Genomic DNA, 14,351 nt, shown 5'->3' on the forward strand with positions numbered 1-14,351 from the left:
CGCCCCCTCCCTCCGTCCCTCCCTCCTCCCTCCCTCCGCGTCTCTTTCTCTCTCTCTCTCTCTCTCTCTCTGACCTTAAATCCAACCAGAACATTTCTTCACTCTGCGGAGAAATTCTCAGGCTCCTGTTGAGACCTGAACCACTGAGATGCCAAAAAATCTCTTGTGAGGCAGAATTGGAGACGAGAAAATTGGAGAATAAGCAGAAAAACCCTAATCCTTAGAGTAACAAGAAGCAAGCACTTGAAAATGTTTCAGTAGATTTTTACCTCTTTAAAAACAATGTGTTTTTTTTGTTGTTTGTTTTAATGTCTCCTAACAAAATGGAGTAGCTGCAGCTCCTGGGAGGCCAGAGAATGATTGTGCAGCTGAGTCCTCCTCCTAACAAATGCCAAGGATTTCCTCCCTCGTGGTTCGCTGCTGCTAAATGAAACAATTATCGAGGCAAGAAGGCAGTTTGCTAATCAAGGGGGATAAGACTTCTGTTTCTTTAAAGTGCAGGAGCGGGGGTTAGAAAGGGTCGTGTGCGGTGTCTTTTTAACCTTGCTGAAGGACGCAGCAGTATTTATTGACGTATGCAAATAGCTAGGGGAGGGTGGTGCTTGGGAAAAAACAGGAACCAGAATCGGTTTCTCATTGCAGGGTGAACGCTCCGAGTTCCGGTGAAGGGAAAAGAGACGTGGCGAAATTGCCGTCTTTCTGTCTTATAAGCACATCTCTCACTAATACAGAAAAGGAACCTAGACATCAGAAAGGGTGAAGACGCTCTCAGAGTATTTTTAGAGACCTTGCATGAGCTCCCCCCCCACACCTCCCTCGCTCCCCCAGCCCGACCTGTTCTTCTAAATGGGAGATTATGGATTTGCATTGCAATTGGCTAATAGCGGTGGCACTGGATTTTCGCAAGTAAAACACCCGCCCGCTTCAGCAAGGGGCATTAACGAACACATTGACAATAACGCGTCTCTCTTTTTTCCCGTTTCAGCTGCGCAAACCATGCAGGATGATTTACTGATGGACAAAAGCAAAACCCAGCCCCAGACCCAGCAGCAGCGGCAGCAGCAGCAGCAGCAGCCCCAGCCCGAGCCCGGCACAGCCGAAGCCCCGTCCACGCCCCTGTCCTCAGAGACCCCCAAGCCGGAGGACAGCAGCGCAGTGCCGGCCCTCAGCCCCGCCGCTGCCCCGCCGGCCCCCAACGGCCCCGACAAGATGCAGATGGAATCGCCGCTCCTGCCGGGCTTGGGTTTCCACCAGCCCCCTCAGCAGCCGCCGCCGCCGCAGGAGCCCGCGGCGCCGGGCGCGTCGCTGTCGCCGTCCTTCGGCAGCACCTGGTCCACGGGCACCACGAACGCGGTAGAGGACAGCTTCTTCCAGGGGATCACGCCAGTCAACGGGACCATGCTCTTCCAGAACTTCCCTCACCACGTCAACCCAGTCTTCGGAGGCACCTTCTCCCCGCAGATCAGCCTGGCGCAGACCCAGCACCACCAGCAGCCGCCGCCGCCGCCCGCACCGCAGCCCGCGCAGCCCGCGCAGCCCCAGCAGGCGCAGCCCTCGCAGCAGCGCCGGTCGCCCGCCAGCCCCAGCCAGGCGCCCTATGCGCAGAGGGGCGCTGCCGCGGCGTACGGTCACCAGCCCATCATGACTAGCAAGCCGTCCTCGTCCTCGGCTGCCGCGGCCGCCGCGGCCGCCGCGGCCGCCGCCTCGTCCGCGTCGTCCAGCTGGAACACGCACCAGAGCGTGAACGCGGCCTGGAGCGCGCCGTCCAACCCGTGGGGCGGCCTGCAGGCGGGCCGGGACCCTCGCCGGGCGGTCGGCGTGGGCGTGGGCGTGGGCGTCGGGGTACCTTCACCGCTCAACCCCATCTCGCCGCTCAAAAAGCCCTTCTCCAGCAACGTGATCGCGCCGCCCAAGTTCCCCCGCGCGGCCCCGCTCACCTCCAAGTCCTGGATGGAGGATAACGCTTTCCGGACGGACAATGGTAACAATCTGTTGCCATTTCAGGTAATGCTCCAGTGCACCTGCACACGCCTTCCTTCTCTGCTCCCTTTGCCTTGTCTTCCCTGCCATTTAATAGGCCGTTGATTTTTGTTCTTTAAAAAAGGCAGCGATGTTCAACTGCCCTGCCCTTTTCCAAACCCTTCAGTTCACTGGGGCTGTTCCACGACCGGGGACAAGGGTGGGGGAACACTGTGACTGCTGGAGGAATCGTATATATGCATCCTGACAAGATAGAAAAGAGCCTTTTTCTTTTAGCTTATTTTTTCCTTCATCGTGCTTGTGCCTCTTCTTTTCACCTTCGACAAGAAAAGCTGCAAGTGTATGGCAGGGTGCCGGCATAGTCCCAGGATGAGTAGGCTGAGATTTCTGTCGTTTTAAGTGGCTACACATTTCACATTATGCAATCCCGGGCTCAGGGTGCCTCCTGAAAGCCGTCCACTCCCAAACAACTGTGGCCGCACTCTTAAAGGGGTTAACAGCCCTTGAGTGTTGCTATTTCAGACAGTTGCATATGCTCAATTAAAGTAATGTGAACACATGTGTTTATGTCTCGCGAAGGTGCTGGCATCATTAATAGCGATCAGCATATTGCCCCTGACGGGAAAATTATGAGTGTGAGATTCCAATAAACACTGGAACTCTATCAGGGACCAGGATGGAAGAGTGGGAATTCTAGGGGTAACCCTTCCTATGTTACCTAGAAGGAGGACTTAGAAATTGTTTTTTCCAGAGGAAAGAGACAATAGGACGCGACCTTCAGAGCCATATTGCAATGGAGACTATTTGCTAGCTAGCGCTGAAATATTTAAAGCTGCAGTGTCCTTCAATTGGGTTATTTAAGAAGACAATGCAGATCAATTACACCATCTGAAACTGGGCAAAGTGAAAGTCTTGCAACTTTAATGAAAAATGAGCCTTGTGTCTTGGTGTTAAATGCCAATGAAAAACCCAGGAAGTGCCCCAGACAAAAAGGTTGAATGGAGTGTCCTTATTCTGTTCTCGCTTTCTGATCCAGTGTATGGCCACATCGGTTGGCAGTGTCCTGGACATCTTGAGTTGGAAAGGGGTGGTAAGGGGGAGTGTTCACTGGAGGGCTTTGTTCTCAGGTAGACATTCACCCTTCACTTACAAATTGATTTGGCCATACGCTGCGAGGCTCAGTTAAAAAAGAAAAGAAGGAAGGAGAGAGGAGGGCTTTGGATAAGACCCAGTTTGGATCTTTGGATCCAAGGAAATGAAACAGAAATCCTTTGAGCATTGCTGAAAAATGGCAGAACCGACATTTGACAGAGTTAGTTTAAAGCATCAGGTGCAATTGGAGGCTTCATTTTATTGCTCTTTACATTTCAGATGTGATGTTTGGCATGGCTCCCATCCATGAAGGAGGAGATAGGGTTATTAAGAAGCACATGATTCTCTAAACTAAAGCAAGGATTTTTAACCTCAACAGTTCAAGAGGGGTCCCTGAAACTCGTAAATTATGTGTATGAGAGTTTTTAATGAGACAGTCTTAACACATTTTTACAGGGGCCTTTCAGGAATGGAAGAGTTTAATATTAAGGTATATTTCTCCCCATTATTCTAAAGTTTGTTTTAATAAAATGAAGAGACTGCATGCTGGGATTAGATCCCTAGAGAAAAGGAGGACTCTGCTTTCTCGAATTTCTTTGTGTGTGTGTGTGTGTGTGTGTGTGTGTGTGTGGCGGGGGGCTCGACAGGGAGGCTGCATTTGGTAGGAGAGCCCCTCTTTTTCTAATAGTCCCTCTTATTATTCTGATGATCTCTACCCAAATCCATTCTTAGAGGATAACCTAAAAGCTAACAGGGAGGTTTTGGGCCTGGAAGCTGATAGTGTAGACATCAATTATCTTTTTCTAAGAGTAGAATCTGAATACAACTAGCTTTTGATTATCTCCAGAAATGGGAACTGGAGAGAGATTAAATCCATAAAATTTCCCCCAAACTGATATTGACAAGTTATGTGGGGATTGCCAGTTGTTTCTCAGCAAACCGTTTACCCCCCGTGCTAATGAGAGCCAGATGGACTGGATTGAGTTTGGATTCTTGTTTTTTCATCCCTGGTAGTGCTATTGAGTAGGGAAAGATGGCCAAAAGATTTGTAGGAGGAGAGATTTAATTGAAAATTGAGCTTTATAAATTTGGCCTCAGGAAAAATTACGTGGACTTTTATGTCTCATTTCTTTTTCTTACTTAAAATGGAGCTTCAGGGTTTTGAAGCAATATTAGAACCAGAGTAGGAGTAACCTGGCTGTGTTTTGGCTTGGAAAATTATCAGACTTGGTTTGTGTTGATAAGCATATTAAGTTTGAAAAAACAAAAACACCTTGAGTCTTGTGTGTAGAATTTTACATGTTTATATATTTATTTAAATCATTTTTCTACAAAAGAGAAAATAAGTAGCTCCTAATGACTTTTTAAAAAATTATTTTGACAAATAAGATTTTTTCTTTATATCTAGGACTGTATTTCATAGAATACCGACTTAATTTTTTTATTTCAGACTCTTTGAGCTAAAAGGGGCTCTCAACAGTAGTAGTGATCTAATGTATCATAATATTAAAAAAAAATCCATTACCCACCCCCAGCAGTGCTGCTTCACTCTCTTTTGCCAACCCACATAATAGAATATTTGGAGCTTTACTTCTGTGGTTTTATATTGTGAAAGCAATAACTGTATTTGAATGTGATTTTTCAAACTGCACGTGCTTTCTTATGCCCTTCCCTTAATTCTAACAAAGTTGATTGGTTTCTCTGGGTTGGGGTGGCTGCTTCCTTAGGGATTACTTGTATCTAAAAGCCACCTCATTTCTATAAATAAGGAAACTGAGGTCCTGAGAGAAAATGGCATAACTTGGGTAATAGCGCTTTGGCTAGTTTTGTTGATGTGTGTCCTTAACTTCCTTGTAGCTCTAGTGCTGTCAGGTAGACTTCATTTATGTCAGGTTCTCTTTGGGCTCCATTCAAAGGGGCTTACTTATGGAATTATCTCATGAGATTCTGTATCTGGCTCTTAGTGATGTACCATCCACCAACTCAAAAGCAGTGAGGGGGCTTCCCTGGTGGCACAGTGGTTAAGAATCTGCCTGCCAGTGCAGGGGACACGGATTCGAGCCCTGGTCCGGGAAGATGCCACATGCTGCGGAGCAGCTAAGCCCATGCGCCACAACTACTGAGCCTGCGCTCTAGAGCCCGTGAGCTACAACTACTGAGCCCGTGCCCCACAACTACTGAAGCCTGCACGCCTAGAGGTCGTGCTCCGCAAGAGAAGCCACCGCAATGAGAAGCCTGCGCACCGCAACGAAGAGTAGCCCCCGCTCGCTGCAACTAGAGAAAGCCCACGCAGCAACGAAGACCCAAGACAGCCAAAAATAAATAAATTTATATTAAAAAAAATTTTTTTTTTAAATCAGTGAGGTACCCCACCTGGGGTATCATACATATGCTTCATTCTCTATTTATATGAGACAGAGAAGCTTAGTTAGGTTTGTAAAAGGACTAGAACAGAGGTGTTTTCTATATGTCGTGAATTTCGGTTTAAATAGTGTTGTTGTCCGGAGTTTAGAAGGGACTTTTGAGAGCACCTATTCCACTACTCTGCTCATTTTCCAGAAGAGGAAATCAAAGTCCAAATATGTGAAATGACTTGCTCAAGTTCAGGTGGGTAGTTTCTATCAGAAGCAGACTTTGGAGGCAGATTGCCTAGGTTCACATCTCAACGCTGCCAGTTCCTGGGTTTGTAATCTTGTGCAAATTATGTATATATGTTGACCCTCAATTTTGTCATCTGTAAAATGGGAATAATAATAATTACTTGCTTCATAGGAGTTCAGATAAGAAACTGCATGTAAAGTGCTTAGCACAGTACTTGGCCCATAGTAAAGTACCATATAAATGTTGAGTTATGATTATTGTTATTTTAATGGTGGCCAGAGGCTCTGCGTGATCTTATCTTAGTATGGATTACTGCTTTTTCATCCCATGCAATCTGAAAGACCCCAAACTTCTATGTAATGTTATTTAGTCTTTTTTTTTCTGTCTGAAGGTACCCCCTGGTTACTATAACAACGTGATAATCCACCATTTACCTATGACCTGGGCCCTTTGCTAAGCACTTTACATGTAGTTTCTTATTGGAACTCCTTTAAGGTACAGGACTATTATTACCCTCATTATCCTGACAAAGAAATTGAGGGTTAGTGCATTTACATTATTTCCTCATCATCACACAGCCAGTAACTGGCAGAGTTGGGATTTGAACCCAGGAGATCTGCCTCCAGAGCCAGTGGACATCAGTTAACAGGAGGAGACTGGGCAGCATCTGTACTTGACCTTCTGATATACCCTGGAGATTGTGTTGTTAAAATATATTTTATTGAGAGGAACAGAGGAAGAAAAATATAGTGCCCATACGTATACTAAATTCAACAGTAGTCAATATATTCCCCTATTTATTTATTTACTTATCTATGTATTTTTGAATTTGTATTTTTGGAAAAAAATTCAAATTATGTTCTGCTTTCTCTCTGCATTTCTGCCTTTATCCCGCCCCTCTTTTCCTACCCCAAATTGAAAGCCACTGTATAGATTTTATATTTTCTGGCATAAGTCTGCTTAAATGTAATTTAGTGTTGATTGTGCTGGTGGATTATCTATAACAGAGAAAGAAATTCCTTACATGAATTCATGGGAGTATAAATTATTTTGAAAAATAAATATGCCTATTCATAATAAATTTTGAAGAAACATCGGTGTTTTCAACCAGCCTAGGCTACTTCTTTTGGAACCATCTTTTCAGGAAGTAATATAAATTGTCTAGTTTATGCTTGCTTTTGAATAAGGATACTATGACCTAGATTTAAAACTAGAGACTCTTCTGTAGTTGGTTTCTTAACTACTGCTCCAATGCAAAATCACTTAAAGTCCACCCAACTCTACAAACTGTTTCAGAACTTATTGTAGCGTGGTTAATATGTATGCCCGCAAAGCCACATTATCTATATTCTATTTAAAAGAGATATTGGTTAGGAAATATTAGAAAGTTTTCTATGCTGCTGAAAACATTTATCTAATATAAACTGTTTACTTTAAAATTGCATGTTGAAAAGTACTTAGCTTTAAACTCTTCATGACCTTGCAGCAAGTTGATATAAAAATATGCTCTCAGAAATGTAATGTGTTTAGATATCCTCTAAGACACAAATTTCTGCTTAAATAGCTTTCTCCACTGGTTGGCCTATTTTGCTCTCTCTTTCAAGGGCTGCACAAGGTGTAATGCTCATCCATTTGGAAGGTGTCATTGCTCAGGTGGTTTTTGGAGTGTTTTGAGCTGCAAGTGTCAAAAGATTATGGCTTCGTTACTACAATATGAAAAATCTGATGCAGCCATGTGGATTTCACTGAGGAAAGGAATGGAGGGGAGTATAGAGTAGTGGACAGCCCATGAAGCTTGGAACGAGGAAGACACTGGTTGAAGCCTCAGCTCTGTCACTGGTGATTGGAGTCTAGTCATTTATTCCATGTTTCTTTTTCCAAGAAGTCTGCAAAAATGGAGAGAGAGAGAGCCTGTCTTCTGGGTTTGCTTTGAGAATGTATACAAAATGTTCAAAAAATTAGATACTGTTATGACTCTTAAATGCCTGCCTAACCACCAGTAATTAGACACAGTTCGAGTTTAATAGAGGAAATATTTATTGATAGCTAGTAGTCCAGGATTAAATGCTAGTTGATGACATCTGGAAATGGAGAAGGCCTAGAAAGATGTGTCCAGCAGGGTTGGAAGAGCAATGAAGGGCTCTTTGTATGTTATGGTGACTGCCTGTCCTAGAAAGCCAGTCATAGTGCTCTGAAAGTTAGGGAGTATAGAGTTAGTCACAAGGATGGTGTATATTTGTAACTACCTGCTTCTGCCATGGCTGACTCACCAATGCAAATGTGAGATTTTGATAATTCTGGAGCTCCAAAGGCTCTGATTTGAAGTTCCTTTTCACCACTTCCCTGAAGACCATGCCTGACTCTCTGTAGAGGCCAGCATGGTTGTCAGAGATAGAATTCAGTATAGAGGCCCAAGTTTGGATCTTGAGAGTTGAGGAATATAATATAGCCACAGCTTCAAAGTTGCTTTCCTGGGGAGATTGCTGTGCTTGCAGTAGTAGCCAGCCTTAACAAGGAATTTTGCGCAACTGGTCCTTATACCTTGTACATGGCTTGTTCTCTGGGGGTTCTGTTATGCTTCAGTTCTTTTACATTTAGTTTTCATATCCTTCAGTGTTCATTACAGGTGCTAGGCATGTAAACTTATGTGAAACCATTGTAATATTTTGACTTAACTTGATGTGGAAAAGTACTAGTGAATTAAAATAATTCAATAAATTAGCATCTTAGAATCAACACCACTTTTCTTTCCCCAGAAGCACTATCATATAATTCTCAAAAATAATGACTATATGATATGAATCCTTGTTGGCAGTCTTCAGAGGAGAGGAACAGAAATGGGTACCAAACAGCCTTTGTATCATTTGAAGTGATCATAGAATAAATGTACACAGAGGGAAGGAAACTTTGTGTACTGATATTGTTTTGTGGTTAAGACTGTTGAACAGCCAAATATCTTCATTCTTCAAGTGTTCAAACTTATTTCAAAGGCAAGATCAAATTCAAGAGAAAAAAATGTAACTCCCTATCTTTAGTAATTCAGTGCAACGAATTAAATGGCCAATGCTACCAACTGAACCAGTGTCTAGAAGTTCATGAGCACTTGGCACTTAGTAGGTGCTCATTACATGAATGACTAAACATTTAAATACAAGTTGCTATAGTTTTGTCCTTTCTACAATACAGTATATTTAACATTTTCAAGACAGATTGTCCACTATAGCATTTCTTTACAAGATGTTCACAGAATATGGAAACATAGGTGAATGTACAGAATGTTATAAAGGACATCTTCAATTTGTAAAAATAGAAAATATCTGGCTTTTCAGACTTCATGGACATCCCATAGTTTCTAGGCTGTGAATCTGTTTGTACTTCGGTATGCTAAGAAGTAAGCAGGGTTCTTGCTTTGACATTAGAGATTTTGGGAACCAATAGATGGGAATATTAACTTGTATCCTATGAGTTAAATTTTTCTTTACCTCTTCACTGTTAATCATCTCATTCTTGTGGAGTTAACTTACCCTGTCATGGTGGTCTATTTTATTCCTGTCTTCCCAAATCAAGTTATTAATAATGGAAGTGATCAGAATGAGGGTCAGAATAATTCTGACAATAATACTTAGAAATATTAAGGTGACAATTCTTTGGTCTAAGAGGTTGACAAAGAGTAGGCTATAGTAGGCCCATTCAGCTAGTCATTCGTTTGAAGATTGTGAGATTGGAAAGCAGAGATGTAAAGGGCAAAAGACTTTCTATCTTAAATAGATGGTAGAGTTTTGGGACTAGCTAGGGATTTAAATAATTCACAGGAAACATTTTAGTGATCTGACACTCTAACCCCCTACTCAAAGTCCAGGAGACCCAGTTCTTAGGTTTCAGATAGGCAGCAATGAAAAAGGACAAGAAGTGAGTGTGCCCAGAAGCACCTCTCTTTTGCAATCTGCCGTGGAAAATTTCCTTTCCTCTTTTGGACTAGAGAAATATAAACTAGATATGCAGGGGATTAAAAATAGTGAAGACCAGTGAGGTTTATGAATAAAGTTTGTGGGGAAAGGCTGAGAGACAGTTTTTGGAGCATGAATCTTTTTTTTAAATGTGTTTGCATTTGATTTTATGGGTAAGCTAGTCAACTTTTTGCCACATTGTTGTTTAAAGTGGTTGTAATCAATAGTAGAATCCTGAGTTCAGATACACAGTTAAGAAGGATAGTGTAAGTGGTATTTTTGTTAAGCACATATCTATTACAGGATTCCCTGATCAAAGGGATAGGATTTACATTAAGTATCTTTTGGCATCGTCATTCGCAGTCATAATCCATGTACTCCAGCTTTTGGATATTGTATTATTTTTGATGTCTTCTCCAAATAGATTCAGCTAACAAATACATGGGACTCTGCATGTCAAGCACTGGCCTCACCCTTTGCACATAAATTATCTTATTTAATCCCTACACGTTCTTGTAAATTAGGAATTATCATCCTACTTGAGACTCAGAGAATATCACCTGACTAGTAAGGTGACAGGAGGAGTGGAAATGTAGGTCTTTAGACTCGATGTCCAGTTCTCTCATTTTATTATACCCGCTTGCCTCATCACTTACCATCTTTCAGTGTGTCTTTGATGTTGCACTCTTTCCCCAGATCTTCCCTGATTCCCCTCATCCCCCATTGTCTTTATGGCACTCCTTACTGTCTGAAGTGAGCTGGGTTTGTTTGTTTGTTTCTCCACACTAGAATGTAAGTTCCACAAGGGCAAGGACCTTTTTCACTGTAGTGTTTTCAGGGGTTGTGACAGTACCTGGGATATTTTAGGCACATGGGAAATGTTTGTTGAATGTGTTAATGATTTACATTTACAAATGATTGATAAGACACATATTGGTCATTTAGATGTAGCTAGCAACGTAAGAGCAATTTCATTTTATAAACATTTACCTGGCTGCTACCAGAGGTCAGGCACTAGGGATTAAAGCTGAACCATTCTGGTCCTCAGACAGCTCCCTGAGAAACATAAATTAAAATACAGGATGATAAGTTTTATACTTGTGTGTGATATGCACAACAAAGAGAATGTGTACTTGCAGAGGAAGGAATAATTAAATTTGTGTGTGGGGGGGAGGGAGGGTTGGGAAGTCTCCAGGAAAGTCTTTTGTAATTTAAAATACTTTCGAAGTTTTTCTGATTTTGAAAGTAATGCATATTCACTGTCTAAAACTTGAGGGAAAAAAAATTGCCCGTAATTCTGTTACCCAGAGATAAGTACTCTTAACGTGTTGGTGCATTTTCTGCCAGTTCTCTCTTTTTTTTTTATGTATATGTATAGTGTACTTTATATGGTTGAGATGATTCTGTGTAAACAATTTTATCGCCATATTTTTTAGCTTTTCATATCATTAATTTTTAAACATTTTTTATTATTGCATAATAGTCCATCACAGGAATCCACTGTAATTTAAGAAATTATTTCTGTATTTGGAGGATTTATCTTTTCAGTTTTTAACTGTTAAACATAATGCTGTCATGAACATCTTTGGGCATTTTAAATCTTTATTCAGAAGTGAATGGGTAGGGTTCCATAGACAGACCAGGGCATGGGGGTAGAGGTTGCAGCAAATATTTATTTTAAGCAGAGGGAAAAACAGGGGCACAGGTAAAAAACAGCATGGTGTGTTGAGGGAGCAGAAGATTCAGCATAGGGGTGAGGCAAGTGAGAGATGAGACTAGAGATGTAGGTAGGGGCCACATCACAAAGGACATTCCAGCATTTCTGTGCCTTCAGCTTTGTCCAGTAGGGACACTGAAGGATTTTTTAAAAAATTAATTTATTAATTTATTTCTGGCTGCGTTGGGTCTTCGTTGCTGCATGCGGGCTTTCTCATTGCGGTGAGCGGGAGCTACTCTTCGTTGCGGTGCACGGGCCTCTCGCTGCAGCGGCTTCTCTTGTTGCGGAGCATGGGCTCTAGGCGTGCGGGCTTCAGTAGTTGTGGTATGTGGGCTCGGTAGTTGTGGCATGCAGGTTCCGTGGTTGTGGCACGCAGGCTCAGTAGTTGTGGCTCGCAGGCTGCAGAGCGCAGGCTCAGTAGTTGTAGTGCACGGGCTTAGTTGCTCCGTGGCATGTGGGATCTTCCCGGACCAGGGCTCAAACCCATGTCCCCTGCATTGGCAGGCAGATTCTTAACCACTGCACCACCAGGGAAGCCCACATTGAAGGATTTTTAAGCTGAGAACCATTGTAAGGCTTTAATTTGGTGAATGAAGTGATCACATCTTTGTTCTGGAAAGATTATTCTGGGATATGGATTGTCAGGAACCAAACACAGACAGGGAAACCAGTTAACACGTAAGGACCTAAATTGATTGAGAGGAAGGGACAGACTTGAGAAATGAATTAAGGGACCAACTGGAGGACTAGTGATTGCTTGGATGTGGGTAATAAAGGAGAAGGAGGAGTTTAGAATGACTGTTCAAGTTTTGGTTTAGGCAGCTGGGAAAAATGATTTAGAGGTGAACAGGCTTAATAGTGGCAGATTAGAATTTTCATGACTCATAAGCCCAGGTGGGTTTAGACTGGAGGAACTTCAGAAGAGAAAGCTATGTGTTGGGAATACTCGAGCAAGTGATTTGACATCTCTTATCCACCCATGCTTTTATATGACTCCTAATGTGTGGGAAGGAAAACCTTATTAAGATAGATTACTTTGTGGACTACTTATTAAAACACTAAATCTGAGAGAAGAAATAACTACCATTCTAAGTCAAGAGATTTTTCTGATTCTAGCCTTATTTATTTATTAAAAAAATTTTTTATTGTACCCTGAGAATTAGAGTATGTGTTCGCTTGTTAGTCATCTTGTTTATGGGTTACAGCTAGGCATTGCAGAGAACTGTAAGGAATTGCTAACCAATCAGTCATATGGGAAGATCACAGGAATTAAGAGAAATGAGACCTGGCATCCTTTATTATTTAAGTTGAATAAACTCACTTGAGAGGTCAGTGTATGTTATTAGAAGGTCTGAAATATCGCTAATAAGATCTTAGCAAAGTTGAGATTAGACCTTATGGAATTTAGTTCTGCTGTACTAATAAAATGCTTAGTTTTTTAATGGGTGTAAACAGGATGAAATGTTTTGAAGCTTAAGATCCGTAGAGCCACAGGGAGATGAGCTTTCATGGAGCATGAAGGAGAAATGGGGACAGGGTATAATATCCACCAGAACTGTGTGTTTATTCATTTGTATTTCTAGGGAGAGAAGTGGGCTGTAACCTGCATTAAATTTCCTGAGGAATCCATAACTTGAAAATGGTTAAGAATTACAGATGCTGCTACATGGCACCCAGTAAATCTTGAAAAGATTTTTAAAACTTAGGCATCTCATAAAATTTGTCTTTCTCCCTCTTCATTACTCACAGGAATTTTGCCTAACTTTAATTTGAGAGCTTTCTAAAGAGAAGGGACCCAGGACTTCCCTGGCAGTCCAGTGGTTAAGACTCTGTGCTCCCAATGTACAAGGCACAGGTTCAATCCCTGGTGGGGGAACTAAGATCTCGCATGCCATGTGGCGCGGCCAAAACATAAATAAATACATAAATAAATAAAATAAAAACAAATAGAAGGGACCCAACTCCTCTTTCATCTAGCTTTTTCTAGAGCATTCAAATTACCTTTTTTTTTTTTTTTTTTTGGCTGCATTGGGTTTCGTTGCTGCTAGTGGGCCTTCTCTAGTTGTGGCGAGCAGGGGCTACTCTTCGTTGCAGTGCGCGGGCTTCTCATTGCGGTGGCTTCTCTTGTTGTGGAGCACGGGCTCTAGGCTCATGGGCTTCAGTAGTTTTGGCACGTGGGCTCAGTAGTTGTGGCTTGTGGTCTCTAGAGGACAGGCTTAGTAGTTGTAGCACATGGGCTTAGTTGCTCTGCGGCATGTGGGATCTTCCCGGACCAGGCCTTGAACCTGCGTCCCCTGCATTGGCAGGAGGATTCTTGGCCACCAGGGAAGTCCTCAAATTAGCTTTTCATCATAATTTTTTGGCATTCATTTCACTGGCTTGCATATATTAAATCACATACTTATAATAACACTAGCATTACAAAGATTAGGGAAAAACCCATCATTTCTAGGTTGACTTGTAACTAATCTGGTAGGACAGAAATTTATAGGCTTATCGGTCACAGGTGTTGAATGTACTATGGGCATTTTTTTATTGGGAATATGGAACTCATGTGTTAATGTGGAAAGTAAATTAAGTAAAGCTTCAACTATAGTAGATGCTTATGTATTTTAATGAATAAATGGACTAGAAAGTTTTGATTAAAGAGAGGGGTGTTATTCCATTTCTGGTATAGGAGGTACAATTAGAAATACTGACTTTCAGAAATTGTAGATATATGTGACCTCCTTTCCTCAAGAGGAACATGTCCACTCTCCCATTCATGTCTTTGTTGTTGCTTTTCCTACTATTGTAACCTAATGAAGAGAGTAGAGAGTAGAACTGGGGGAGAGGGTAGAAATTGGGGGTTTGGGGGGTAGAGGAACAGTTGTTCTAGATCTCAATGATGGACCTGCAACACACCAAGAGAAGTGAAACAGATCTTAAGTTTTTCAAATAGAAACAATGTTGCTATATGATTTAGGGTTTTTTTTTGTTTAGCTTTGTAACCAATTAACTACTTCTAGGCTAGT

The 14,351-nt window shown here is 42.2% G+C and overlaps 1 protein-coding gene across 3 annotated transcripts in view; it reads left to right on the forward strand.

Moving 5' to 3' along the window:
- Positions 1–14,351, forward strand: part of CPEB3 (cytoplasmic polyadenylation element binding protein 3) — a 176,693-nt gene that overhangs the window by 27,861 nt on the left and 134,481 nt on the right. The window contains exons 1-2 of one of the 3 annotated variants that reach the window (XM_082855037.1): positions 749–756; positions 986–2,004. In XM_082855037.1, the coding sequence (XP_082711163.1) occupies positions 997–2,004 (1,008 nt within the window). In that variant the 5' untranslated portion in view covers positions 749–756; positions 986–996. Of the gene's footprint in view, positions 1–748; positions 757–892; positions 2,005–14,351 lie in introns of those variants that run through there. The other 2 variants (XM_082855036.1, XM_082855038.1) reach the window with 2 other exon arrangements.

This window comes from Leucopleurus acutus, assembly GCF_964270905.1.
Source record: "Leucopleurus acutus genome assembly, chromosome: 14".
Classification (NCBI taxonomy): domain Eukaryota; kingdom Metazoa; phylum Chordata; class Mammalia; order Artiodactyla; family Delphinidae; genus Leucopleurus; species Leucopleurus acutus.